This window comes from Pectinophora gossypiella, chromosome 7 (assembly GCF_024362695.1).
Source record: "Pectinophora gossypiella chromosome 7, ilPecGoss1.1, whole genome shotgun sequence".
Lineage (NCBI taxonomy): Eukaryota > Metazoa > Arthropoda > Insecta > Lepidoptera > Gelechiidae > Pectinophora > Pectinophora gossypiella.
In genome coordinates this window covers 10,730,604-10,758,523 of record NC_065410.1, presented here as the reverse complement: position 1 = coordinate 10,758,523, position 27,920 = coordinate 10,730,604, and the positions used below count along the sequence as shown (strand labels likewise).

The 27,920-nt window shown below is 35.9% G+C and overlaps 2 protein-coding genes across 4 annotated transcripts; one reads left to right on the top strand and one right to left on the bottom strand.

Annotated features, from left to right (window-relative positions):
- Positions 1-22,131, top strand: LOC126368403 (ATP-binding cassette sub-family G member 1-like). Of its 3 annotated transcripts, none has more exons than XM_050012375.1 (11): positions 1-275; positions 12,807-12,954; positions 13,596-13,755; positions 13,926-14,071; positions 14,991-15,229; positions 15,880-15,996; positions 16,426-16,568; positions 17,999-18,155; positions 19,324-19,424; positions 20,243-20,398; positions 20,856-22,131. In XM_050012375.1, exons 1-11 carry the CDS (start codon positions 179-181, stop codon positions 21,198-21,200), a joined length of 1,809 nt encoding a protein of 602 aa, XP_049868332.1. In that variant the 5' UTR covers positions 1-178; the 3' UTR covers positions 21,201-22,131. The 3 variants fall into 3 exon arrangements, with proteins under 3 accessions (XP_049868332.1, XP_049868331.1, XP_049868333.1); XM_050012374.1 differs by having other exon boundaries at positions 15,880-16,002; XM_050012376.1 differs by lacking the exon at positions 1-275 and adding an exon at positions 5,078-5,255 and having other exon boundaries at positions 15,880-16,002.
- A 240-nt stretch (positions 22,132-22,371) lies between these two features.
- LOC126368397 (transmembrane protein 62-like) lies at positions 22,372-27,602 on the bottom strand. The gene is made up of 5 exons (XM_050012366.1): positions 27,246-27,602; positions 26,590-26,839; positions 24,904-25,799; positions 24,256-24,827; positions 22,372-24,169 (listed from the first exon to the last, which is right to left on the bottom strand). Exons 1-5 carry the CDS (start codon positions 27,447-27,449, stop codon positions 24,136-24,138), a joined length of 1,956 nt encoding a protein of 651 aa, XP_049868323.1. The 5' UTR covers positions 27,450-27,602; the 3' UTR covers positions 22,372-24,135.
- Positions 27,603-27,920: the final 318 nt, after the last annotated feature.

The window sequence follows — 27,920 nt, the reverse complement described above, 5'->3', positions numbered from 1 at the left end:
GCGTGTTGTGGCCAGTCTTACGGCGCGGCGCAGACGCAGCGCACCGGTACGGTCTACAGTGCACACCGTCGGCGCGTACGCAGTCTCATGTCAATTTTCCAATTCCGCGCATAAAATAATAAGGACGTAGTGAACTGGGCCTTCCGGTGTTCTGTAGAAAACAAAAGTGATATCAAAAATGGACGTGGAAGCAGTGAAAGATGACCTAAGTGTTGAAGATGGCAAGTTGGTTGTGTTTACCGAGATTGAATACACGGTCACCGACAAACTTACTAGTAAGTTCAACCTAAAGCCTTATTTGAATGCAACTCCTTTAGCCGTCACCTACAATTTGAATGGCGTTGCCTTTTTAGTAATACCTAAAATACATACTTGATTTTGAAAACAGAGTGTTAATCCTCAACGCTTATCTAACATGTGAGTAGGTAGGTACGTATCTACTTATATTATTTACATTAATGTTATCCCTTATGAGCTGGTAAATACCGAATGTTATTTTCTATCTACATACTACACAGGGGGTAATCAAAAAACAAAATAGGTAAATCTTATCATGTAACCGGTTATAAACATCCACAAAACCGAAGATGCAGACGGACAGCTTGCAGGTAACCTACTGCCCACTGAAAGAAAGAAAGAAACGTTTATAATAAAGGGACACCACAGAACAGATAAAAAATCAAAACACCGAATAACACATAACTTACAATCAAAACACGTAATAAAACCCACTTACACAAGAGAGTACAAATAAATAGACAGTAAACATTTAGGCGAATTGCCTCCTCTCATCACCCACAGCATTCTCCTCCACAGGTTGGTGTATATGCATACAAATGTTTAACACAAAAATGTCGATTTTGATGCTAATAAAAAATATCAATAATAACAAAACACATTAAAATAAATCGGAAACACATTTATAAAATATTAATATTAAACAAAGCAACGTCAACAAAGCAGTAATAAGTCGACAATGTCCTCATCGGGAATTGAGTTATGACCTTAATCGTGAGCCAGTTGGTGCGTGAAGAAATACATACATACATATCCCAACTGGGGTAGGATACATCCATTGCAAGTTGAACTAACCCACACCTCACCGAGCTTTTTGTTCGACAAACGAGATAGGTGGTGAGCCGTATCGCCATCTATTATAGGTAATAATCGTATCCATTCAAGTTGTATTTGTGGGAGACACGGCTTCCGTGCCTCACTTAGCAGGGTCCACAGAATACCAGCGTCGTGGCTCGCGCCGCGGCTTATGCTGAGTGAGGCCCTTTTATAAAGGACACCACCACCATCGTTGACCAGTCCATACACTCAATTATTTGTATTTCTCGTGTATGTTGTTTTTATTATGTGTTTTGTTTGATTGTAAGTTGTGTGTTACTCCGTGTTTTAAATTATATATTTGTTTTATATTTGTAACTGTGGTGTCCCTTTATAATAAACGTTTCTTTCTTTCTTTCTTTCTAATTATCACGTTAAATCTAAACAGCGCCTGGAAAGCCCCTCATTACAGATAAATGCAGTACCTATCAGTCGTTTTCAGTCATCTTAAAACATGAGTAAGTAGGTAAGTTTACATTAAACTTTTTACACTGTCAAGACCATCTATATGAAAGCAACTTTACAAATTAATTACGACTCACAAGACTTTATAATTTAAATTATTAAAATAAGTGAGCATTTCATTTGCAAAATCATAGAATAAGGAATATTATTAGTACGTACAGAACGGCATCTCTCCACTCCCCACCAGCTTCTGATCTAGGTTTACTTCACCCTCTCTAGAACACAGTTTAAACGTGATTCGCGCGGACTGTTTTTTTTTTTATCAGTTTACTTATATGTTCGAATTTTGAAATTGGACGCCGACGTTTTTTCGTTTGATTCGAATATTTGATATCATAGTAATTGCCCGCTCTCGTAGATATTTATTTTTCATGGTGAGTGTTCATCAAAACAGTACTTATTGTAGAAATAATGTGAATGCCATTAATCAGTTCGGTGATTTTTTTAAGTCAAGTGTAACCTATTTATATATTTGGTGAACCTTCATTATTTAAAATTTGTGTGCTAAATAAATAAATATTAATTGATTATTATAAAAGCTTGTTTTTGAAGTAGTACAAAACCTAAGTTATGACGGTTAAATTACGTATTGTAATTGGCATCCCTCAGTCGTCACACACACACACACACAGTTGCGCTTGTTGATAACGTCAATGTGTAGTGTCTGTGTAAAACGAGCTTGTTTGTATGAAGTGTCCGGGGTGTGGCGAAATACCGATAAAATTAACACATAATGATTCTTTAGACCGATGTGTGATGGACGTCAATATATCCACTCATTTATTATCGTATTTGCGATATCCTTTGACCTTCTACGAGCACGGATGTGCATGTATGCCTACAATACTGATGTCGGCACATTTTGTATGATGATTATATTATAATTAATATCCCATGCATATTGGGGGGTTTAATGGCCTCTGTGGTTCAGTTAAGTTTATGTTTATGGCCTAATCAAAGTTAAGTGAATACCTTAATCATTTATTCGAAGTAATACCTAAACTACTTAACGGCAAACTTCTCAAAGGTAATAATGTAACAGAACCCTATTTGTCTGGCCAAGTAGTGAATTGAATACCTACTTAATATTACAATACAATAGAAAAAGCTTTATTGCACATGTTATCATACTGTTCATTATAACTACCTCTACATTAGACGTTCCAGACTCCCAAAACTGCGCGAATGTATACTTTAGCCTCGATTCACTACTTCAGTCTCTTCCACTATTTGGTCGAAAAAATTGGGAGTGCCGAGAAAAATAAAAAGACAATAATATGCTTGAGAACAAACCTCAGAATACGATAAGATAAAGATACGGAGAGGTCTATACAAGAGAGAGAGGCATCCCGATGCTGTCTAGAGGGTTGGCCGGGAAATGTTGTGATTGCTTTTCCGAGCTAATAGGCTAGACGTGTCTATGGCTAAAGAGTAGGTATTCGGGTAACCACGATTTAATTTTTGTCTAAGAATCACAAATAGTGTTGTGATATCATGAGCAGGTACAATAAAAGCGATGTATTTATATAAAGTTACTTATCTATTTGTGTTCTACAAACGCAGACTAACTTCAAATGAAGAATTATATGTCTATTAATTGAATAACAATTAAGATACACAATTTAATATTGATTTTGCAAAGACAAAAGAGTAAATCAATTGTAAACTTATTATAATTAAAACACATAATACCGGATTCTTACCGCGTTTAAATCAGGGAAATATGAGACTCCCGATATTTCGACACTGTTACAAGTGCCATTGTCACGGGATGACTGGTAAAAACTCGTTATCTCCCAGAATGTTTATATATACTTACTCATTTAATTTTTATTTTCTAAAAAACAAGATGATAATAACCGCGTAAACTTAAAACAATGTTACGTTGTTGAACGTATTAGAAAGGTGTAAAAATAAAACTTGTTATGAGATGTAGTAATATAAGTCTCGGTATACAATAAGTAGTCGGCGTTCAATAGTTTGAGTTACGGTACTACTACTACTGGTACGTAGGTACTAGGTCAATATAAGATTACTTTACTGAGGCCAATGTAATACATATAGAATACTGCGAGAATTATTTTCATGGTTTTGCTATGAAGCTAGTTATTATACTTACCTAATATTAAATAAAAGAAAAAGGAAAGACAGGAAGGGAATCACCAAGAAGAACTTACATGGAACAAATTAAAGAGGTAGGCGAAAATTAAAGCGACGATCGTGTCGACGACGTCGACGTCATCATCGTCCACCGATGACATCGTTAACCAACGACATACCAACGGTATGTAAACAGCCTTATAAGAAAGGGAAAGATTTGGCCTTTGATAGACAAGAATTTGTTGAGAATGCTACACCGACAGGAGCGTGGCTTTTAAAAGAATGATGATGGATACTCAGTTAACTTAATGTAATTTATGAAAGCCTTTAATTGGTTCTGAAGATGCTATTTGAAAATAGAACTTGTTTTTTAGAAAATAAAAATTAAATGAGTAAGTATATATAAACATTCTGGGAGATAACAAATAGTGTCTTATTTATTTATTTTTATAAAAAAATAATTGGTTCGTAGCTGTTACATCATAGTCGAAGGTAAGAATTTCTGATATATTATCTTATCATAATGTTTTCCTTTACTAAAAGTAATTTTACGCATAATTAATTATAAATATTCTGTGTTAATTTAGAAACTTGTCCTGGCAGCATTTAAATTATGCAATTATCATAATAGGTACTTACCTCTATGATCATTCAAAACCATAATATTATCAGATAACATTACGCAGTAACACATGTTATCTATTGGGTATTGTTCTAATAGCCTTTGACTCTGACATGTTAATTTCTATACTTATAACATATTCTCCCTAGCATTATCTCGTTTTTCACAGGTTCCGCTTACCTAACCTGAAGTTTTGACAGGTCCGGTTTTTTACAGAAGTGACTGCCTGTCTGATTCTCCAGCAAGCCCAATACAGGTTAGGTCACATACTTACCTCCGAAAATGCATTTCTCAGGAATGTGGGTTTCCTTACGATGTTTTCCTTCACCGCTGTGCGCGTGATAATCATTTATGATCCCAACATGAATTCGAAAACAAATTCGACAATCATTGGTTTAGGGCTGTGCTGGATTTGAACCTGCGACCTCAAAGTGATAGACAAGCGTTCTATCAACTAGCCTCGTGGCAGCTCGACTTTACTTTTAACATAAATATTGATTTCTATAATGGTAGGTTACCAACCCATCATCTGTCAGTTCGTCACGTTAGGTAGGAACCAAAACTATTGGCAGCAAGTTGATGGTTTTGATGACCTGGTTTCTGCAACTCTACATACAGCAAAAAACAAATCTAATTTATTTGGATAAAGAACGAATACTCAAAATACTATATTTCGAGTATTACCTCTTCCGTTCCTACTCAAAATGTTAGTTAATAGATAACTAAAATGCCTATTTACAAACGCGTATACACTGATAGTGGATGTAGAGCTGCGACTGGTTGGTCAGTCGTTTAAGCGTGCGCGCATAATATCAACGTGCGCACACTACTCGCCGGCAACGCAAGTCGTGACACTAAACGTAAACAATGGACATAGAAATTGGTGGAATGGAGAAGAACCCTGAGGGTGCTACTGTGTTCTTGACCCTGGGATATACAGCCAGCAAAGCATCTGGTATGATTATCTTTAATTCAAAATTCTAAAATATCTTTATTCAATAGGTAACATAGTTACACTTTGAATCGTCAATTTTACATAACGATTTGTGATATGTTTGATTTTTATTTTTTTACTTTTAAAGTGGGGATTGAAAGGTGTGGTAGGTACAAATTTATTTTTTGATCGTTAAATGCATACGTAACTTGAACTTTTTTATAATGCAAACCGAAATTGTAAGTAGTATGTGCTTAGAATATTTATTCTAACACAATTTGTTATGTGTTGACTTGAGGGTCTATGCTTAGTGCGTTGTTTACATTAAGTGTACTTACTACAAAATATTTTCTAATTTGTTTGATATTTATTCACACGAAACTTCCTTGTGTAAATATTATATTAATGAAATTAAAATACAATTCGAGTTAACCTAGTAAAAATCAAAATAACTATGCAACTTTTAGAAGAACAACTTTATAGGTATTATGTCGCACTAACGGATTTCCATTTTTGTATTATACCTATAGACATAAAGAAACATTTATAATTATATGTTTATCGCAGTAGATACAAAGAGGTCATTTCGTATCTTTTAATACCCTACTGACAACCGCATTCAAAATTTTGTCCATATTTATTGTTTCTGTTTATCACACAGTTTACGTCACAAATGTAACAATAGGATGTGTATATATTCTTCATACAATGAAATTATCTGAAGTAATGTGTTCAATTTCAATTACGATGAGATAATGAAATAGAAGGCTTAGGGCCGTCGGAAAGCGGAAAAACAATTGTTATGTACATAATTTAAAATGAGTCTAACTTTTGAACATCGTGTAATGTACTCAGTGTTTAGGGTAATTTTAGTCACTGATGAAATATAAATAAAGTATAGACAAAGCGTAGACTAAAAGTTAGACAAGATTTAAAATTCGTGTCACGAAATAAGTCCAGCGGCCGCGGCGCAATTGACGCAGATTCTGCATAGAATTATTATGACTTGTTAATCACTTTCATTAGTATCCGCCAACTTTTTCATGGCGCGGATTATTATTTTAGGTACATACCTAAACCTAGTTTATCTTTATTCTTCGTTTTGTAATAACTCTGGTAAAGTCTAGAAGCTGCAAATGTATTGTTTTTTAAATTATTTTGTTTCGCATTGTGACTGCACTTGCCAATAAATAATACCTACTGCGCTGTACGCTTGGCAGTTTATACGAACGTGGATGAAGGTATAATGGTGCTAATTCCTGTAAATACCATCTAATTTAATTTTAGGTTATATCTGTCATTTTCTTATCCGCCGAAAAGGAAAGGGACGGGTAATCGACAAGCATAAAATTTATGGAACACACGTCAATTTTAAGCACAAATCTAAAACAACCGTCTAAAAATTCGCCCGGGTTATTCATTTATTTACTCATTCTTCCTAAAATTAAGAGCTGTCAATCATCCGTCCCTTTCCTTTTCGGCGGATAAGAAAATGACAGGTATAACTTAAAGTAAAATTAAGAGATGTCTGCAGGAATCGGGGCCATTATATACATATAATGTATGTATCTACTTATTGAAACTGATTCCTGTAGACCATCTAATTTTATGTCATTTTCTTATCCGCCGAAAAGAAAAGGGACGGATAATCGACAGGCATAAAATTTATGGAACACACGTCAATTTTAAGCAGGATTTTAAAAACAATTTTAAAAACGCTCCCAAATTTATATATTGACCAATAACCCGACGGAATTAAGTTGACAGCACACGTCGATCGGATTGCATACTAGCGAAATGCCTATTTTATTTGCCCAGGTAATTAATTCATTTTAAAATTTACAGTTATCAATCATCCGTCCCTTTCCTTTTCGCCGGATAAGAAAATAACAGGTATGACTTAAAATTAGAAGGTGTCTGCAGGAATCGGGGCCAACGTGTGTTTAACTTCTTAAACGTGTATATACATAGTTGAAAAAGGTAAGAACATTTTAATGTTATGTTAATACTCGTATTACGATTTTATGGGCTTTGGCGGAGTGTAAATAAATAAGTATAACCATTTCGTGTTTCGTAAGGCGCATTAAAAGCCGTTGGTCCTAGTTACTACTTAGTGATGTAAGTACACAGTCGTTACAGAAGCCATGTCAGGGGCCTTTGAAGGTTCAATAATAACCCTGTCACCAGGGTTGATGAGGTTGATCATCCACCTTGCAACAGACACGAAAAGAAGAACAGGACAGTCCCCTAGACACTCATCAACCTACCTACCTTACTGTATACCTAAAATTTCATACAATCGATTATGAATATATTATAATTACGTATGTAGGTGATTTTAAATTGTTATCACATCATTACTTTATTTATACTCTGTAAGTAGGTAGGTATACGCTGACCCTAAGTGGAGATTGGACCGTCTCGTCAATCAGTTAAAATATTTACTTAAAGCTTAGACCTCACTTTTATATTCTGAAGGAAACGAAAATAGTATAGACAAAACCAGGTACTAACTAGGTAATTATTCGAAACAGACAGCTATATAAGAAATTGTTAAGTAATAAACAGAAGTATTGTTAACTATCTCAACAGTTTCTCGAAAAATAATTTAAAGATAAGAAATAAAATTATAATCATTTGACATTGTAAAGAAATCAATCAGCAAGTCTTGAAAAAAAATTATCATTTTAAACACTAGGTTGCAATTAATATAATTTGTGCCACTTACTCTATTCAATCGACCACCGCTAAAACCGATGGCCGCTGGGGCGGAAAGGTTCTCGAATGGCGACCACGTGTGGACGACGTTCAGTGGGTAGGCCCGACAAGGTGGACTGACGATCTGGTGAAGGTCGCGGGAAGCCGCTGGATGCGAGCAGCGCAGGACCGATCGTCGTGGAGATCCTTGGGGGAGGCCTATGCCCAGCAGTGGGTGTCGTAAGGCTGATAATGATGATGACTCTATTCAAACGTAACCTTATGAAATAAATAGGTAAGTAGATATAAAGTTCGCTGACTTTTCACTTTTAACATCATATATACAATTTAGGACGAATATCCGGGGTGACGATATTTTAACATTGACGACTTATGGCTTTGTCGATCAATAAGGATAGATACATGATAGGTACTTGTTTGTCATGGCATCATGTATGTATGTAATTAGCATATTTCAATTCGTCCTTCAGACTATAGGTTATAGAATCCAAAATAAAAGAATGAATGTCATTAAACCTAATCATTATGATAAGTTAATCAGACACAAAGGATATAAACAGACATGAGCAGCGCAAAGCGTCGTCAAACGTCCTTCTAGGTTTAGTACATTGACATCAACATATCTGATAATTATAGTAAAAAATAATAATAAATAATAATAATAGTAATTGTAGTAGGTTAGTCGTCAGTTTTTAAAGACGATTTCAGCTCGCCCCATCGAGGCAACTTCCGACCCTAGAGCTGGCAGTTATTTTGCCCAGTTTGGCGGTGCAGAGGGGCAACGTGGCCAGTATTCTGGGGACTTTGCCTCGATGTGGTGAGCTGGAGGACATTTTTCATTTATATTTTTTTATTCTTATTTTAAAATTTGTTTTTATTAATATGTGTGTTGTTACAATTGTAATTGAATGGAATTTACTTGTTTATGTATTTTTAATTTTTACAAGATTAAAGTAGGTACTCAGAATTATAGTAAATCACACAAGTGAACATTGCAGGCCGGGAAGCGGAAACCACGTCGGCTGATTTCTATGTGAACACGTACATAACATAAGCTCGGGACGTTTTCCTAATTGCGGTAGATTTAGCACACGCACCTTACCGAGCTTTCTGTTAGACCAACGTGATAGGCAGTGAACTGTATCATACCAACCAAAGTGATAATGGTCGAGCCGACTGTTTGGGAAAACTGTCGACCGAAAGACCTTAGGTACGTTAATATTATAACATGATCTGTGTCGTAGGTAAGATATATTAATAGCCCAATAGTGCAAGTCCTGCACCGTAGAACGAACCTTGGATAAGCAAGTCGATCACAGAGGATTACAGTGACATACAAACTTGGATATTATAAAAAAAAATCGGCTCAGAACTTTCCCGGTATCACCTCTTCCTTGTGTGAATTACTTACTTATTGCACCTATTGGCGATCTACCAATAATAAAACGGTTCTCGTGCAAGCAGCAATATATTTTTACAAGAAGACAAAAGTCCATGAAAATAAATAAATAAATAAAAGTCATTATCAAAAACAAAGAAAATAAAGGAATAAAAACTGTATAAAAGAGGTAAAATTCTACAAAGATTTGCTATCTTGCACAGCACCTATTGTCATTGTATACGTTTACAATGTCCAGCTCAGAACCGCATTAAGTAGGTACCTCTATTATTTTTATAAAAGTGATTTGAGGGCTATCAGTAAACACTCATTTAATACGAATAATGTAACATTTCAGTCGCATTTTATTTTTTATCCCTGTTGTTTGTCGTCATTGACTATACTTCACAGTTTATTTATACGTTGAGTGTAAAGATTACGAATTTAAGTGATAGCACTTTGTACTTACCTATTTGTATCTGAACTACATACATTATCTACACAATGACAAAGCATATTGTGTTATAATGTAAATATGAGTACTTATATGAAAGGACAAAACCAATTCAATGAGATATCAGTGAAACATTATAAAATTAAAATTGCTTCAATGCTGGTGTACCAGACCGAATGAACAGAACACGCCCAGGTGCTTAGCGTCCAGGGCATGTTGAAAAACTGACAGAGAGGGTCTTACTAAGTAATACGTTGGACGATGGACTGGTCATAATTATGTCACCCATCGAATCAATATACCTACATTTGTAGAACTATATGACTTGCTTCCTATGACTTGACTTGCGAATATTTATATTCTTAATTATAAATGTAGGTACTTATAAGTAGATAGATATCGGAATACAATGTGATATGTGCACGTAGTTGTCTTATTTATAAAAATAAATAAATAAATATTTATATTACAAGTTCACTTTTAAACATATCTTGTATGTAACGTCTAAGAAACTTTGTTCTGAACTAGACCTGTTCTATACTTTCATTAATGAAGTGGGCAGAGTTAGTTAAGTATATATCTGGAGAGATCTAAACGAAACGAAGTCCCTATCCAAATACTTATAAGTAGAGAAATGCAGCAATCAGTAATCATCATTTTACAATATAAACTAAGTAAGTATAGAAAAAAGTATATGCGGATACTTAATAAGTATTTCTCAACTTCCGATATAACTGCATAATGAATTAATGATAGCGGTTCCATTGTTTACAATAATTACGTAAGTTAACAAAGCAATTATGACAAGATGCTGTTATAACTAGTTATATAGATGTTACGGGACATTATTCTTACTAGGCTCAATATGATTTCGAAAAATTAGCATCGAAGAATATTTTAAAGAAAACCATTAACATTTTTTTAAGGTGGGGGCTTTTGTAGGCGTCATTCAATGCACTTTATCACTGCGACATATAATATAAATTGTGAACACCATCTTACCCATTAACAACTTATGATGATGTTAATTTTTATTACCAAAATTATATAAGTAAGTAACTAAAAAGTAAAATGTATTTATTGGGATAGTCCACTTAACAACTACTACGTCTGACAGGAAGTTCGGTGGCGTATAGATACTTAAGAACTTCATTCATCTTGCAATGGATGTACTTACATCTTGTCCTGTGGATGAATCCAAATGGGATGTAAGCTGTAAGCTGCATCATTAGCGACTCAAAAGAAAAGAAAAAATATGGGCTTGATAAATTCCATAGAGATAAAACAATAGACCAATACATTCTCTCATTGCTTACGATGCGATTGTTATATGCAGCTGGTAACTTTGCTATCACACTTCATATCGTATAATCTACCTAGGCTAAACAATTGAAACCATTAATATACCAATTACCAACCGAAGCGCTAATGTAGTTGGCAGAGCCATCAAGCAATAGTAACGAAGTCCTAGGATGGATTATGATGGACTATAATAGCTGTCATTATAAGAAAGAGAGTAGCATCCTTTATGTACAGGGTGCGCCGCAGTGGAAACAGCCTTCTGAAAATTGTAGCAGCCCGTGCCCAGAGTTAATTTTTAAGCACTGGACAAAGGCTTATATATCATGGTCATATATTGCCGAAACCCTCTTATTTATAAATTACTAGCTTTTTCCCGCGACTTCGTCCGCGTGGCGTGTTATAAAAGAGAGTTCTTTGTGTGTGTGGGAGCACCTAAGCATCTAACTTATGCAGTTTAGATATTTTCATACAACATTTTTTCTTTTTATATATTTAGATTAAGCTAACACTAGCTATTAAGTTTTCTGCCATGCTAACCCTATGGATGTGTTAATGTCTGATATAAACATATTTGAATTTGAATATAATGGTATAGATGAAATATCAGGTCATCACTGATCGTCATATTATGACGCCAAGGCCATAATAATGGTCATGATAGTTAGTTAGGAAGGTACCGGTTTCCATTCACTGATGTAAGTACGTAGTCGTTACATGAGCTGTCAGGGGCCTGTGGCGGCTCAGTAGTGACCCTGATACCAGGGTTGCTGCGGTTGGTTATCCACCTCACAGTCATTATTATTTATTTATTTGTTTAGGTAGGTACACATACAGCAATACATATGAAACTTTTACAGACTGCATTATAAATAGAAAGACTTGACAGACAACACGATAACAAAGACACGAAACACGAAAGACAGTCTACACGATAGGAGACGAATAATAGTCATCTTAAAAAGGTAGCAGTTGGATTTTATAATATGTCCGGGTATATAAGCAGCCGAAAGCATTCCGTGTGTTTAAATTGAATAGAAGGTACTTACATAAGTATACAGGGTGTTAGTGACATCGTAACGAAAAGTTTGAGGGATGATTCAGACCATGATTCTGAGTTGATATCAAGTGGAATTTTCCATCGCAAAAGTACGGAACTGAACAACACAGAATCATGATCTGAATCATCCCTCAAAGTTTTAGTTACGATGTCACTAACACCCATACCTACTTGTGCTACCTGTACGTAATTCCACGGGGTGTAAGTGACATCGTAACGAATGCTGAGTTTAAATATTAACACATGCGCAGATAAAATATTTTACACTTAAGTATTTTAACTTGGATCAAATAACTACTATAAAAACTTAGAACAACCAAACCAATTGTTTGGTAAGCAAGAGATTAAAAAAATAATCTGAGTAGGTACTTAGTAACTAAGTAATTTAAGAGTTATCGGAGTCCTAACACATTTACACGCAATTTAAATAGGTACTTAGATATAGTATGGTAAATTATAACGTATGGAAGCACTTTTATTTTTCAGGTAGGTTGGCTTTGGTAATTTGAGGGCACGAACTTATTTATACGTATTTACAACATGAATCAGACGCTTCTCTAGAAAAACTCCTTGGCGGATGTGAGTCTATTCGTTTATAAGATGTCAATGACTTGTAAGAATGAAATAAGTTTTTATTAACCTTCCTCTGTCTGTGTTTGCCAGGGTTATGTTGGGGCAAGAAGGATCTTAGCGGCGGGCAGGTGATCCTCACGGGAGCGTCGGGAGCGCTCAGACCTGGCCGCCTCACCTTCATCCTCGGACCCTCGGGCGCCGGCAAGACCACACTCCTCAAGATATTGGCTGGGAGAAAGTAAGATCCACTTTCTATCGTCATTATCCTCCAGCATTTATCCTCTTGCCACTCTAGGTTGGAAATAAATGTTTTTTCTTTCTTTCTAATAATATCGTGTAAGTACTTATTCTTCCATCGTTCATCGCCGTCAGTTGACATCTCAGTATACATATCCTTACTTCACGCAATCAATTCACTTTCTTGGAGTGAGTCTTGCCCCTATATCTATATTCAAAGACATCACTATCCTTAATAACAGGTATTACTTACCTATGCCTTTCATCCCTTTTCATCACATGCTCATACCACACGCTAACTTATTGCTCCTCAATTTCTCTGTATCTATAATCAGCCGGTATATACAGTTGCATTTTAGTTTTAGATGAATCAAATTCAAAAATATCTTTATTCAGTAGGTAATATGGTTACACTTTGAATCGTAATTTATTACATAACGAACGTTTCATCTACCTAAAACCACTGCAGCTTCTCTCAACATGTATCTATAGCCGAGAAAAAGAAGCTGCAAGAAAAACCTCGGCACAGGGCCCTAGACGTTCTTTTTAAAAATAAACAAAATATTGTTATACAATTTTGACAAATCTCCCAGATTCCAAACGAGGACCTTGGACTAACAATTGTCGTACAAATGCTTACAGAAAGACTGGCGTAACAGGATGCCTGCTGGGGTGCGGTCGTAACGCGGTGCTGGTGGCACAACACGCGACGTTGATCGACGCGCTGACTGCGCAAGAGACTCTGCAGTTTGCCGCTGCACTCAAGCTGCCCAACGTGACCAGGCGAGAGCGGATTCATGCCGTAAGTACATGATACTTTTATTAAATACTTACAAATGAAAAATACATTAACAAATTAATTCCATTCAACCTGAGGACCGAGGTTTTAATTGCCAATGTGCCTAGGGTCGAAACAGGCACATGTGCAACTCGTCTGTTGTTACAGCTTCAATGACAATTTATTGTCTTCAGATCGATTCAGTATCCCAACAGCTGGGCATACATGAAGTGCTGCACACGAGGGCGGGCAGACTGTCAGGCGGGGAGCGGAAGAGGCTGACCATCGCCTGCGAGTTGCTTACTGACCCTACCATCATGCTGCTTGATGAACCCACCAGGTAAGACTGACAGAGCTGTCATGCTCTCCTTATTTTTATGTTGTTCCCATATTTTATACCAATGACCTACAGAGGTGGCATTGGAAGAGTTTCGAGCCGGATTTTTTTCGAATTTTTATGCACGCGTTTACACAGAATGGAGCGGTTTCATATAAAATATCATATATCATAGAGACGCAACTCTCGCGGTACCGTCTCTGTATGTATTGGGCTTTTGTTTATTTATTTATTACTTGGAAAATCATTAACAAACCAAAACTGAATAAAGCATAACGGAATCTTTAACAAAATCAAAACGCCCGGTCCTCTCCGGATAGATACACCTTAATTATTCATCTTACCTGTGGCTCTGCCCACCCCGTTAGAGATCCCGGGATGAGTTTTTGTATCTATGTATTTCAAAGACAGTACATCTACTGGCGGAATCCCAATTCTAAGTGACGAATAAAAGGCGAATCTTCTTCTATCGTGTGGAGTGTGAGATGGATTACCAACCCCACCAACCCTGATGTCAGGGTTATTACGGAGCCGCTACAGGCCCCTGACATGACTCATGTAACGACTACGTACTTACATCAGTAAGTAATTATCGGGACCAACGGCTTAACGTGCTTTCCGAAGCACGGATCATCTTACTTCTGGACAATCAGGTGATCAGCCTGTAATGAGGGGACTAGGGATCACAAAGTGATTTTTATGATTTGTCCCCACCGGGATTCAAACCCGGGACATTCGGATCGTGAGCTCAACGCTCAACCACTGGACCACGGAGGCCGAATGGTCAGTGGTTACTGAAAATGTTAACGCTTTCACGGGCAGAGACCATTGGGTCATTGATGGTTCATAATAGTATGACATCTTGGAATCGGAACGTCATTAAACGTTCTGTCCTTGAAAGTGTTAATTATATCCTCCCCAGTGGTCTAGACTCCGTGTCATCTATGTCGGTGGCGCGTGCGCTCCGCACCGTAGCAGCTAGCGGGAGGACTATTGCCTGCGTCATCCACCAGCCATCCTCCAAGCTGTTCGCGTCAGCTGATGACGTCATCCTGCTAGCCAATGGCAGGACGCTCTACGCCGGCGCCGTCGCTAGCATTCCCGACTCTCTGGCTAAAGCTGGTTTCGCTTGCCCACAGTATTACAACATGGCTGACTATTGTAAGTATCGTATCTATACAACATGCTGCCGGTCGACATACGTTAGGAGTGCAATAGAAATAAATTCTGTAAAATCTTTATTCAAACATCTTATGCAAAAGATCTGTTAGTTATAAGTTAACCGTATTTTAAAACATAATTAATGATAGTTAATGATTTTAAGCGAACTCCACTCCCACAGACAAACCGAGGAATTGGTTTTGTGGGATTTTTAGTCCATCTATGTTTAAAAAAAAACTTACTTTAAGTAGTATTTAAAACACTACAAGATTTTTATTGAAGTAGATAAACTTTGGTGAATAAAAATTCCTGTCCTAGTTCGCTCGGGATAAGAAAGGACGGAAGGAAAGAGGAAAAATAGGAAACAGGACTTTATCCAGTAATAAAATACTTTACGCTAGAAAAAGTGACAATCATTTTACCGATATTATGATTACTCACCGCCATTCAATCTGTAAGAGCGCGTAGGTAGCTTACCTATCCCTATTTTAACATTCTCGAAGTACTTAAATCTCATACGTGCAATTGTGATGGTAAACTCTGCGCAATTTATCAATCGATTCTTTTAGATTCATGCATTCAGAACTGGGAAAGCAACTTGAATTAAAGTTTTGTTTATTGGCATCATGACTGGTCTGCATTTGTTACAGTGTTAGAAATCGCGACTTGCGAACACGCGGGGAACCTATCGATGTTAGAAAGTGAAGCCGCGAGCTACGCTTACGAAATGAAGAGAATCGCCAAGACTGACGTCCAGGATAAAACTGGTAAAGGTAACTGTTTTCACTTGATAATATTGTTAATTGACTCTCAGTGGGTACCTGAGAGTGAGTATCGGAAACGAGGTAGACCCGAAAAAAATGGCGCGAAGATCTTGATGTACGGACAGATTGGTGACAGTTTGTTGAAAACCTTGAAGGGTGGAAGGATGAAGGAAAGGCCTTTGCCCAGCAGCGGGACAATATATATATATATAGGCTAAGAAAACAAGAAAGTTTAAAGAACTTTTACTTAATTTTATTCTGAACTGAAGTGGATCAGTAGGTATTCTAACGGGAGCAAAGATTGGATCGACTGACCGATTATTGTCGAAAGCTAATCAATAGTATAAGGTGATCCACCGCCCTTGTAGACATATGGAAGATTTCTCACGGACTGTTTTCGCCAGAGTTTAATAAAAAAACCTTTTTTTCTAGAATGGTCCAACGAAGCAGAAGCTCTTCTCAGTTCCCGCCGTTCTACTTATCAAATTGGGTACACAGCCAACGTTTGCCAGCAACTCCGCGCTTTGCTTTGGAGAGCATGCTTAGGAGCCCTCAGAGATGTGCATTTAACTCAGGTAGGTACTTAAGTACCTGCTAAATCATCAGAAAGCCATAGCCTAGTTTTAAGTACTTAAATAGTCGTGGCTGCCTTGTAAGCGGCGATTAAAGGTAGCCTAGGAAATCTAGACAAAACAGTCGGCACCCGAGAACAATACCTATTTTATCTTATCTAATCTTATATGGTACCTAATACTTAATAATGAAAACGCTCTTAGTTTTCATACGGATACCTAACAGGTACATTACTATAACCCTATTTATTTTGTCCCATTTGATACCTAAAGACAAAAAATAAACTACCCACATATTCCTAATCAACCTCAGCTGGTAGTTATTTATTGCACCAATTAATCAGTCGCCAGTAGAAGATAAACTTATTGACATTGTTGCTACTTGCGTGTGTTAATCACGATTAATCATTATCGTTCGGTAAGTATTATAACTAAGTTACATTCAATATCACATATTGTATCCCTTTGATTACTGACACGGATACTGAAATATCTATATATAGTACCAGGGGCCTGATTCATAAAACTTACAATTGTAAATTACAACGACAATTTGGTGTTCATTACGTAGCTAATATGAAACTGCACAATATTCGTGATCACACACTGCGCAATGTACATCAAATTGTCATTGTAATTTTTATTAAACAGGCCCCTGATCTATCATTTTGCAGGGTCTATTACGTACACCTACATAATAAGTCACATCCGAAATCACTGAAGGAATGGTTGCAAATTGCACTTAATATATATTTTTTTATGATTTACATTATTTAAATACTTTAAATAGGTTTTATTATTCTTTTGTCCCTTTCTCCACTAACATGAACTAACAATAAATTTATTTTTGTTGATCATATAAAAGTTAATGTTAAGTACTTTTACGTTTAATGTTATTTCAGTGCCTGTGTGAAATGTGTAGGTATATTGCCGCAAAGGGAAAATTAATTAATTATATAATATAGTGAGTGACACCTCTTTGGACCGTCCCCTCAGGGCGACCAGAGGCACCCTGCCCTGTCGTTTTCGCCAGTAGGTAGTTATTTCCGCCGCGCATATCCTTTATTTTATAATTATGTCATGTCAGTGTGTGTAAACTCTTAGATAACATTTGCTCTACTTTATGGTTTGTTTCACCAGAACCTTAACATCTTTTGTCTATGCGCTGTGCGCGGCCATATATTTTGTCTGTGCTCTATCTCTCTCTCTGTGGTATTGTTTTTTATATATCGGATGCGTGTGCGCGAATTTTATTAATTAATAAATAGTGTCTCACAGATTGGACTTTAACTACTGAACCCAAATAGACTAAAATAATTAAATTTGCAAATATAACTGCAACATTTATTTGTAACTGTACCTTTTATACACAGGGCCACAGTGACGTCCTACGTAATCGTACTTATTTATAAACATTTGGCCATGTACCACAGATACGTCTAGCAGCGCACTTGTTGGTGGCGCTGTTGCTGGGCGCGCTGTACAACGGTGCGGGCACGCAAGCCGACCGCATCATGTCCAACACCGGCTGCATCTTCTTCTTCTTGCTCTTCCTTTTCTTCTCAAACGCAATGCCTACTATTCATACTTGTAAGTAGTTTTTTTTTCTTTTAAAGCTCAATATAAAGGTCATACTTTGGAATTTCAGCAATCTACTTACCTAGGTATTTCCCTAAGGAGTCTTCTTCTATCGTGTGGGTTGTCAGGTGGATTACCAACCTCATCAACCCTGGTGTCAGGGTTGCTACTGTGCCGCCAAAGGCCCCTGATATAACTCATCTAACGACTAAGTACGTATTTACACCATAACTAGTAACCGGGACCAAGGGCTTAACGTGCCTTCCGAGGCACGGATCGTCTTACTTGTCCTAACCAAACTAGGGATCACAAAGTGATTTTTGTGATTTGTCCCCACCGGGATTCGAAACCGGGTGCTCCGGATCGTGAGTGCAACGCTCAACCACTGGACCACAGAGGTCGTAAGAAGTCAGGGAGGCAGATTCATTTACTTCAAACAAATATACGTCCTAAGTAAGTATTAAGTCCTTTTGATAGTGGAATCATCCTGCCTGACATGACATCCGGAAAGATTGATATTACCAAAAATGAGAACTGAGCTTATGAGTAGAAACAGCCATGTCATGTCCGTTAGAATTTTTAATAATCTGCCAGAGTCTTTAAAATCACTCCAATTTAACAATTTAACAACGCGCACTGTCCACGTGGCTAACGGAAAAGTGTTTCTACTCAGTGCAAGAATATCTAAGTACTTATGAAAAATAATTGAGAGATTTCTACCCGCATCGTGTTTGCACTTTGTTTTATTATGTTTTATTATTTGAACTTTGACTTAACGTTTTTGAATGAAAAATAATTTTGTTATACTTCTATTTTTATTTTATTAGTTTTCTATAACTTTTATTGACTTTTATTAATTTGAATTTGGTGAATGTGAATTAATTTAATGACATTTATTTAAATCTGTACAACAGCTAATTTCATAATAGGACCTTTGTATTTACACTTTTATATTTTAAATTTTATAAATTTTGCATGATTTATGTAATCTAAATGCACGGTAAACTATATTTTTTTGTAACATCTGTCACACTGCATTTATGGCAAATAAAGAATCTTATCTTATCTTATCTGATAGGTATCTAGGTAGTACCTAGGTAGGTACTAGACGACAAAACCTAGCGTGTATTGCCGCTCTACAACTTAAGCTAAATGCTAAAATGTTCCTCTATTGTTTCAGTCCCAGTAGAAGCCACGGTAGTTCTTCAAGAACACCTCAACAGATGGTACTGGTTGACAACCTATTGCATATCCAAAATACTGGTTGATCTACCTATACAGGTGAGTGCGCCTTCGAGCCGGATCAGTTACTGTACGAAACCCTGCTTGTAGAAAATAGTATAAAAGTCGGGAGTCTCATATTCGTGATTTAAACGCGGTAAGAACCCGTTATTATGTGTTTTAATTAGTATAAAAGTACCTACACTTACAAGTAGCTACAGTTTTCAATAACTAGAATATAAATGTAAAAAAATGCCTACTCAAGGTCTGAACGAATAGATTTAGGTATGTCATTAACGACTAGTAGGTCTTGACCTAGACCTATAGGTCTTGCTGTTGTCTGATTTTATTGTTATAACTAATAGAAACTATAGCTAAGCTAAGCTAAATTTCATCATCATCAGCCCATTAACGTCCCCACTGCTGGGGCACGGGCCTTCCCTATGAATGGATAGGGAGATCGGGCCTTAAACCATCACGCGGACCCAGTGCGGATGGTTATTAACGACTGCTAATGCAGCCGGGACCAACGGCTTAACGTGCCTTCCGAAGCACGGAGGAGCTCGAGATGAAAACTTTTTTTTGTGGTCACCCGTTCTATGACCGGCCTTTGCGAAAGTTGCTTAACTTCAACAATCGCAGACCGAGCGCGTTTACCGCTGCGCCACCGAGCTCCAAGCTATATTTGAATACTTTTGATTGCGCTATTTCTATTACAGGCCGATAAGTGCATATTATAATATTGTCCTTTACGCTAACAATGTAAAGTGTCACGCTAATATCACCTATAATAATACTAAACTAAAGAAATAAAACTCCGCGCTAGTTTTGGCTTTATGGGTTGCTGCGTCAGACTTCTTATTTTTTGTAATTTTCAGTTACTCTGCGCGACAGTATTTATATTCCCGGCGTGGTATCTGACGTCACAGCCACTCGACTTGCATCGGATGGGGTTGGCCTGGGTCATCTGTATTCTGATCACCATCCTCGCCCAGACGTTTGGATTGGTCGTGGGCGCCGCATGTGGTGTCAAGGTTAGTGTTACCAGTGTAAAAATAAATAGATTACCCGTTTCGTTCCGATCGCTTTTCCGACTATTACTTTGTTTTTATCTATTAGTAAATGACTCGTGCTAAGCAGAAACTAACGAGTCTTCATTATGAAAACACAGGATTTTTAGATGTTATCAGCTTTAGGTGCACAAGATGAACGTGACAACTTGTTAGTCATCAAACGGTTTATTATATTCATCGAAAAACTTCGTGTCAAGAATGGCTGCAAGTTGTCTTCTGATTACTTGTGGCTCTGGGAGTCTTGGGGTCAAACCACATCTGTCAGCACGCTGAGCGAGCTTGTCGATTTTATTCGATTAAAAGGATAAAAGTGCGCTGAGGTGCTGACAAACGTGGGAATGAGCTGATGAATATAAACACGTTGGTGTCATGCCTACACTAAGAAAAATCGCATTTATCTGCTTTATTTTACTTTCAGCTCGGGTTATTCGTAATTCCAGCAGCAAACATACCAATGTTGATGTTCTCCGAGTTCTTCATCCCGTACCATGAAATGCCAATCTACCTCCGTCCGTTCGCCACCATTTCCTACTTCCGATATGGCTTCGATGCACTTCTACAAACTGTATACGGCTTTGGCCGCGACAAGTTAACTTGCAATGCAGCATATTGCATGTTCAAAATTCCAGGTAGATACCTCGATTACTTAGGACTCCCGCAAAATTATCTCCAAGATATCTGGGCACTGTTAATTTGGATAGGGTTGTTACAGATTGCTCTAATCTTCATTTTAGCCATCAGAGTTTACAAAGCTTGTAGATAGTAGCTTCCTAACATAGATCTATACCAATCCTAAAGTTATAAGAATCTCCAGTATTGATCTGGGCTGAGTATATTAAACAGGTTAAAGCTGAGAATATTTTTTTAGAACGGAATATATAAAGGATTGTATTTATGAGCCAAGTGACAATTAAAATAAAGAAGTATTTTTATATCACATTTTTATGAATGACATTTTAACGAATCATGACAAATTGTTTTAATTAGTTATTAAGTAGGTACGTATATTAATTAATCGATAAATATTTTTATAACTATGTGTAGAGTTGTAAAATGGTGTAGAGTTGATATGAGATTGAGGAAAATTGAAAACGAACATTCCATAATCTGTGATATCGATAATTTTATTTTTTCAATTTAGATAATTCAACATATCTTAGGTACATATCGTAAGATACTTTTATGACTTTTATTACAATTAACACTGAAGAAAGATTTTAATAATGAATTTACAATTAAATACGGACAAATATCTAATGGAACATTAAATTATACTTGTGATAACGCTTATTGCAAAAATATGTACTAGATACCTAAATTACTTAAATGTTATGTGTGGGCTGTGGTACCTACTATATAACATAATGATATGATAATAATAATATATGTAAATGACTGTGCTGTTTATATTATGAACTTTATAGTTAAGTATACATGGCTTGATGTGTTTAAATAGCAATTGAGGAAATAATACAATGCGAACATTATTAATTGACTTACATACAGGCAAAATGATCAACTTAAAGCGATAGCCAGGTTCAGTCCGTTGTTTAATATTAAGAACATCACAACTACATCACAGAATATCTAGCTAGCTAGACAGCCAAAATGACTACTTACAATTGAAACTATAAACTAAAAAGCATCTAGGTATACAAAATAATACATGACATCGACAAAGTCTGCATTGGAGCTTGCTGTGACGAAAAATTGTGCCTCACTGTGTAAAAATATCTTATAAATATTTTTATTAACTGAAAATTTTTCGGTCAAAGCACGTACTTTGTCCGATAATTTTTCAGTTCTGGTCCTAGCACTATAAACTTGCATATCAGTATCATATCGAATTCGAGTAAAACATGGAATCCCATGTTGTAAATGTTGTTGTAAATGGAACTAATACGATTGTATTAGTTCCATTTACGACCGCAGGGGCGCTGTTCTAATCCAAGTCATTCATAACTAGAACTATTAAGCGATAGATATAATACGTAAACATTTCTAACTGAATCCACTGCACTCGTAGTCTACCGTTAGGTACAGACTTACTCATGAGTACCTTCTTTGAATAGGTACTTTCTTTTGCAGCCTCATTCCATGATTGCTTGCTCCGTGCAGGATTGCTTGCTCTATACTAATAAATAATAGTAAATTTAAAACATATCACAACAGTTATAAACATTGACCACAAAGCATAATCTATAAAATCGTGACATGCTTTGAAATAGGAGTTCCTTTTTGAGTTACGGAACCCTCAAAAATAATTTTCATATTGTTTACTGTCAGGCTGACAGTGTCAGCCATTGTGATTGGCGGATAGCTGTAACGGGGAGGCTAAGGCAAAGCTTTAGAATGGCGTTCTAATCAATGAAACCTACATCCAACCACTTTATTTGAACAGGGAACAAAACCAAGCGTTACTTTGCGCTACTTGTACGCAGCAATCCCCTGTAAAGTATGTTACAGATTCGAGCAATACCTACATGTAACGTTACAAACTGTAATTTTTTTTTACAAATTAGTAAAATCGAATCTGTAATTACACAGACTAAGGCTCGTTATATGTATTACTTATGGTGTAATTAAATAATCGAAATCGAATTTGTAATCTTATATTTCCCGGGGAACGCTCGCTGGTAAAGCAACAGCCATAAATACCAGCGACTAGACGCCAAGCCAACTGACTAGACGCGAAAATCCGAGAAATCAACCCTATTAAAAAAATGTTGCCATATGTAAAAAAATATTTTATATACGAAAGGTAATGATTGAAATTAACGAACTTTCGCCCTAAATGTAAAAACTTTGTTATAAACTGAATATATAAAACAAGCATACCTATCTATAGTTAGTACTAAGAGTCAACGCTGGTCGAGATAGGTAGGCATATTCCTATTGTTGTATTTAGTCTCAATATACATTCTTCTACCATAAGTACAAAATGTAAATATCTGAATTAAATAAACACAGCCTTCAATTTCAAAAGATTTGTAACAAAAATAAGCTTTTTGTAGATATGAATGATAATTGCTTCTTTTTATATGGAATAAATATATTATCTTATAATATGAATTGTGTTTTATTGTCAGCTTACTAAAAAGCCTTATACTTATAAGCACCAATTCCGTACTCATAAATAAAGCTTATTTTAAGCTCATTAAAATAATTAGTAATTTTATATATAATAATACATTTTTATTGAAATCAATATTCTATATCTTGGTCTTGCATGTAGATACATCGTAAAATCAAATGTATTCTTTACAACAGTATAGCCTAACGTGCTACTCGAATTAAACGAAATTAATAATTAAATTGTCTTAATTTGGAAAGTCACTAAAAATCTTTGGTGGAAATAAATACATCACAGGCGACATACACAAATTACGACACCTATGAATGACTAATTTAAAAATAGTACGTATCATGACGGTCAAAACCAGCTAATAAGCTCATGACAGCACTAGACGCAGACAACGATTTGGACAATACAAAGGTATAGTATACACGCTCACAGAAGAATAAATCGTAGAATACTCCAGTCACAAAATAATTTCACATAATTTTCCATCAACGAATGCATAAGTATGTGACTTACGTTATTAAAATTTACACCCCTATAAATATTGATCGTATTCATATAATTATGTAGTGACTTCTTCTAAATGCATATCACATATCCAGTCTCTATAGTAATACTATGACGGTATCGCACTCAAGTTTGACAATTTCCTGAAAATAAAATGACGTTTATAGTTCACACATAAAATCATTTAAGTTGAATTATAATTAAAAAAGAATATGAAAATTCAAATTACCTGCAATAGTCAGGTGGCAGGGTCATTACTTTGTACCATAATATAATGCTTAATCCAATACTCCACGTTCTTAATGGGCCAAACATAAATGACATTGTGCCATACTCCAACCAGAAAAAGTAGGCCAATAACATCTGAATTGACAGCAAAAATACAAATGGTAGGTTCTTTATAACTTTCCTTATGCCTCTCAAATGATGGCCAAATAATCTTATTTCCAAAGAATGAGCCAACACAAATACAAGTGGTATTTGTACAAACACTAACTGTACACTTCCATACATGTAAGTGAAAGGCTCTGGTAAAAATGCACCCTTTATAATTATGCCCCAGGCAAAAATAGCCCCAGTGTAGCCATCTATCAGCTGCCCAACTGCCCACGGCCCAAATGGAATATAAATAGCATATAACACAATTGGATAGAACACTCGATCGACTTTGCTCAATAACCACACGCTTCTGAGAACATGTCGCGCAAATCTTCGACTGTACTTTGGAGGTTTCTTCATAACTCTCATTACGAATAATGGCAACACTGCTATGAGCAACAGTGTAGCAAACATCATCTGGAACTAAAATAATCATAATGAGATAAAGTATCATTCTAACTATTCAATAAAGACAATGTAAAAAAGAAGGGAAACTTACTGCTGCTCCTGCGTGTAACATAAGTAATATTCTGGCTGCTATATCAAAACCAACAACAGTTCCATCTAGAGAAAATTGGTGCTCAACATAAGCTTCCTTTCCTAACTCATCAATAACTACCACATTTAAATAGTGGATACCACTACTGAACAGGTTTGGTAACCAATTACAAACATACAATGGACCTTGGGTATGCCTACATTTCATCCAGCTTATTTTGTCAAAAGAAATCTTCACACTTTCAATATCTACATCACTGAAAGCCAATATTCTTATATATGTTGAATGAGTAATCAAATCCAAGGGTTCTCGACCAGGCATGGCATATCTAGCATGTTTTGGATTAGTTACTAATACAACTGGCCATGTATTGTGTTTCTGGTCCACAAATGAAAATATTCCATGGTCAATGGCAGCCACTCTGAACATTCTATTATCCTTCCAATCTCCCAATTCAAGTTCCAGATAACCTTTTTTCTGCTTGGTATACATCTTGGGAACCAGGCCACCCATGGAATGTAGATGACCACACACATACACTTGTGAGGCCTGAGTGCTGCCAATAAGTTCGCGCAAGTTTAATCTTTGGGAGTCATGTTCTAGGGTCAAAATGCATGATGTTGGATAGTGTGCAAACCAAACTATATGGTCAGCTTTAGCTTCTGCTTCAGCTTTTAGTTTCTGTATATATTGTTGTTCATGTTTATCAAGTATGCCAATAAAATTAAAAGGTCTTTTTAGTCCAGGATCTGGACACGCGTCAATTCCTAAAAATGCTACATTAACACCATTCTTGTCTTCATAATGCACATAAGATCTCATGTGATTAGATCCTTGTACAGAATAATTCCTGAAATAATTTTCTTGGGAAAATATGTTCTTGATGTTAAAATTATCTGTGGAACAAAGAGACTGTGTTAGTCTAGAAACGTAGGAATCATGTGACATCTGTATCTAGGAGTAGATATCATAAGTTTATAATAGGTACCCAAGTTCTAAGTTATTTAAACTGTTTTTGTGTAAGGGATGTTTGATCCGATCTGATACTCAATTAGATGAATACAATGGCATGTAACTCAACTGATTCTATTGATACACAAGTGGGTCAATACAAAAAACAAATCGCAAGCATCATATGAAGTATCTGTGTGTCGGTATGTACTTAATTGATATATTGGATACCTGGGCTCAGAAATCAGGATATACCAATTTGATCCACTAATCTGATCAGCCAATGGATCGAACAAGTAAGTAGTTGTTTTAAAATTTATTTGTAATACTATAACTCTCTCTATATAAGAGCTGCGCTCTTGTCGGTAATACTATATAATAATACCATTGTGCTAAATTAAAAAAATCATGTTTTGTTTCATAATATTATTACAAATACATAAAATTTGATAAAAAAAATACAACTTTTATTTCTTGATGAAATATAAATTGACACTTGTTCCAGTTAGAATAGTTAGATTGTATCAAAGCATTCGGATCATACATCTCTACTGTGTGTGTATTTGAGCAGAAATATTCAATATACCTATTTTGGTATTTAAAATAAAATGTAAATACAATCAAACTCTATGTCTAAAGGATGATTTAATTTATAATGAAGTTTTATTATTATCTGATATATTTCAGCTGAGCTATGGGCTTGAAGCATGTGTAACAATGACCGTTGATCCTTACCATGATTTCCTCTTATATCTAACCAAACTGTGTCTTCAGTCACACCAGATTCTTTTATAATGTTGTGGTAATAAACCCACTCAGTTCGCACCTGAGTGCTGCCAAGATTGTCTTTGGTCTTAGCATCTGTGAGGTCCCCAGTGGCCAACACCAGTAAAGGTTTGATCCTCCTCACGGTGTTGTCACAGAATTGTTGGAACTGTGATATTCTACCTGGGTCTCTAAATATACTGATGTGTATATCAGAAATCTAAAAACAATAATCAATAAATTACATCAGGTTATCAATATCTATTTCTGTAACCCATAACACTACCTTACCTTACCTTAAATAGGTGATTACCTATTCATCATAAAAAAAAACAGAAAAAGTATTGATTTCATTTTTTTATGTATACCTATTATGTTATAATACAATTCATTTATGGCATAAATAGTTCTTCTCTTTTGTTCTGTAAATTTGTAAGACATGCCTTCTTAAGCTAATATTGGTCAATTAACAAATATGAATAAGAAATTATCCATAATAATAATAATTAACTCCCCTAATTAAACAATGACACGATCTTATCATTGCACTATAAATACATGTCTTTGTGTTGTAACTGAACAATGATTTGATAAAATTTACCATCAATAAAAAAGCGATTACTCACCTGCAGAAACCATATAAGGTTTTGCGTCGTATCCGTAATTTTTTCATACTTTTTAGTTAAATATTTTGTGTAATTTTCCCCTTCATTTCTGTTTTCGACATAAAAGTTATGATCCGTTGCTATAATATTCATTAAATTAGCCATAAAAATCGACAACAATAACAGGATGCATAGCAAAGAAACGGTCGCTTTTGAAAGAATCATCGTAAAAATGTATATCTCATTTAATTCATAGTTTACTGATAAATTTTGTACCACTAGAACAATAAAATACAGAAAATATGAAAAACTTAATTTGTCAACAGCCACACAACCACAAACTGCGTTTTTGTCATCTGTCAACTGTCACTGAGTATACTTTTTTTTTTAAAGATTATGGCCTGGAATCAAGTCTTTTGGAGTATATTTTGCTGTCACTGTCAGTGTTGCCAACTTTTATTTCCCACGCTCACCAAAAGCAGCACTTTAACCCCAAATACTGCGGAGTAACGATAAGTAGAGTACGCACCACGTAACAAGTTCCAAACGGAACAAGTAAACTAGAGTTTTAGCCCAATTTTTAATATATATTTGTTGCCAGTACTCGAAAACTAAATAACCTCAATTCTATCTATCCTTTCTCTAAGGTGTATCCGAATTCTATCACATCCTATTCTAAGCGCCGCGCTTTTTAAA

Excerpts from the sequence above, each read along its gene's own strand:
- LOC126368403 (XM_050012374.1), top strand. The coding sequence starts at position 179 with ATGGACGTGGAAGCAGTGAAAGATGACCTAAGTGTTGAAGATGGCAAG. Across the intron at positions 16,003-16,425 it reads CCAGGATAAAACTGGTAAAG|AATGGTCCAACGAAGCAGAA; the intron begins GTAACTGTTTTC and ends CTTTTTTTCTAG. Across the intron at positions 16,569-17,998 it reads GAGATGTGCATTTAACTCAG|ATACGTCTAGCAGCGCACTT; the intron begins GTAGGTACTTAA and ends CATGTACCACAG.
- LOC126368397 (XM_050012366.1), bottom strand. The coding sequence starts at position 27,449 with ATGATTCTTTCAAAAGCGACCGTTTCTTTGCTATGCATCCTGTTATTG. Across the intron at positions 26,840-27,245 it reads ACCTTATATGGTTTCTGCAG|ATTTCTGATATACACATCAG; the intron begins GTGAGTAATCGC and ends TATTGTTTTTAG. Across the intron at positions 25,800-26,589 it reads AGATATAAGAGGAAATCATG|ATAATTTTAACATCAAGAAC; the intron begins GTAAGGATCAAC and ends TTTGTTCCACAG.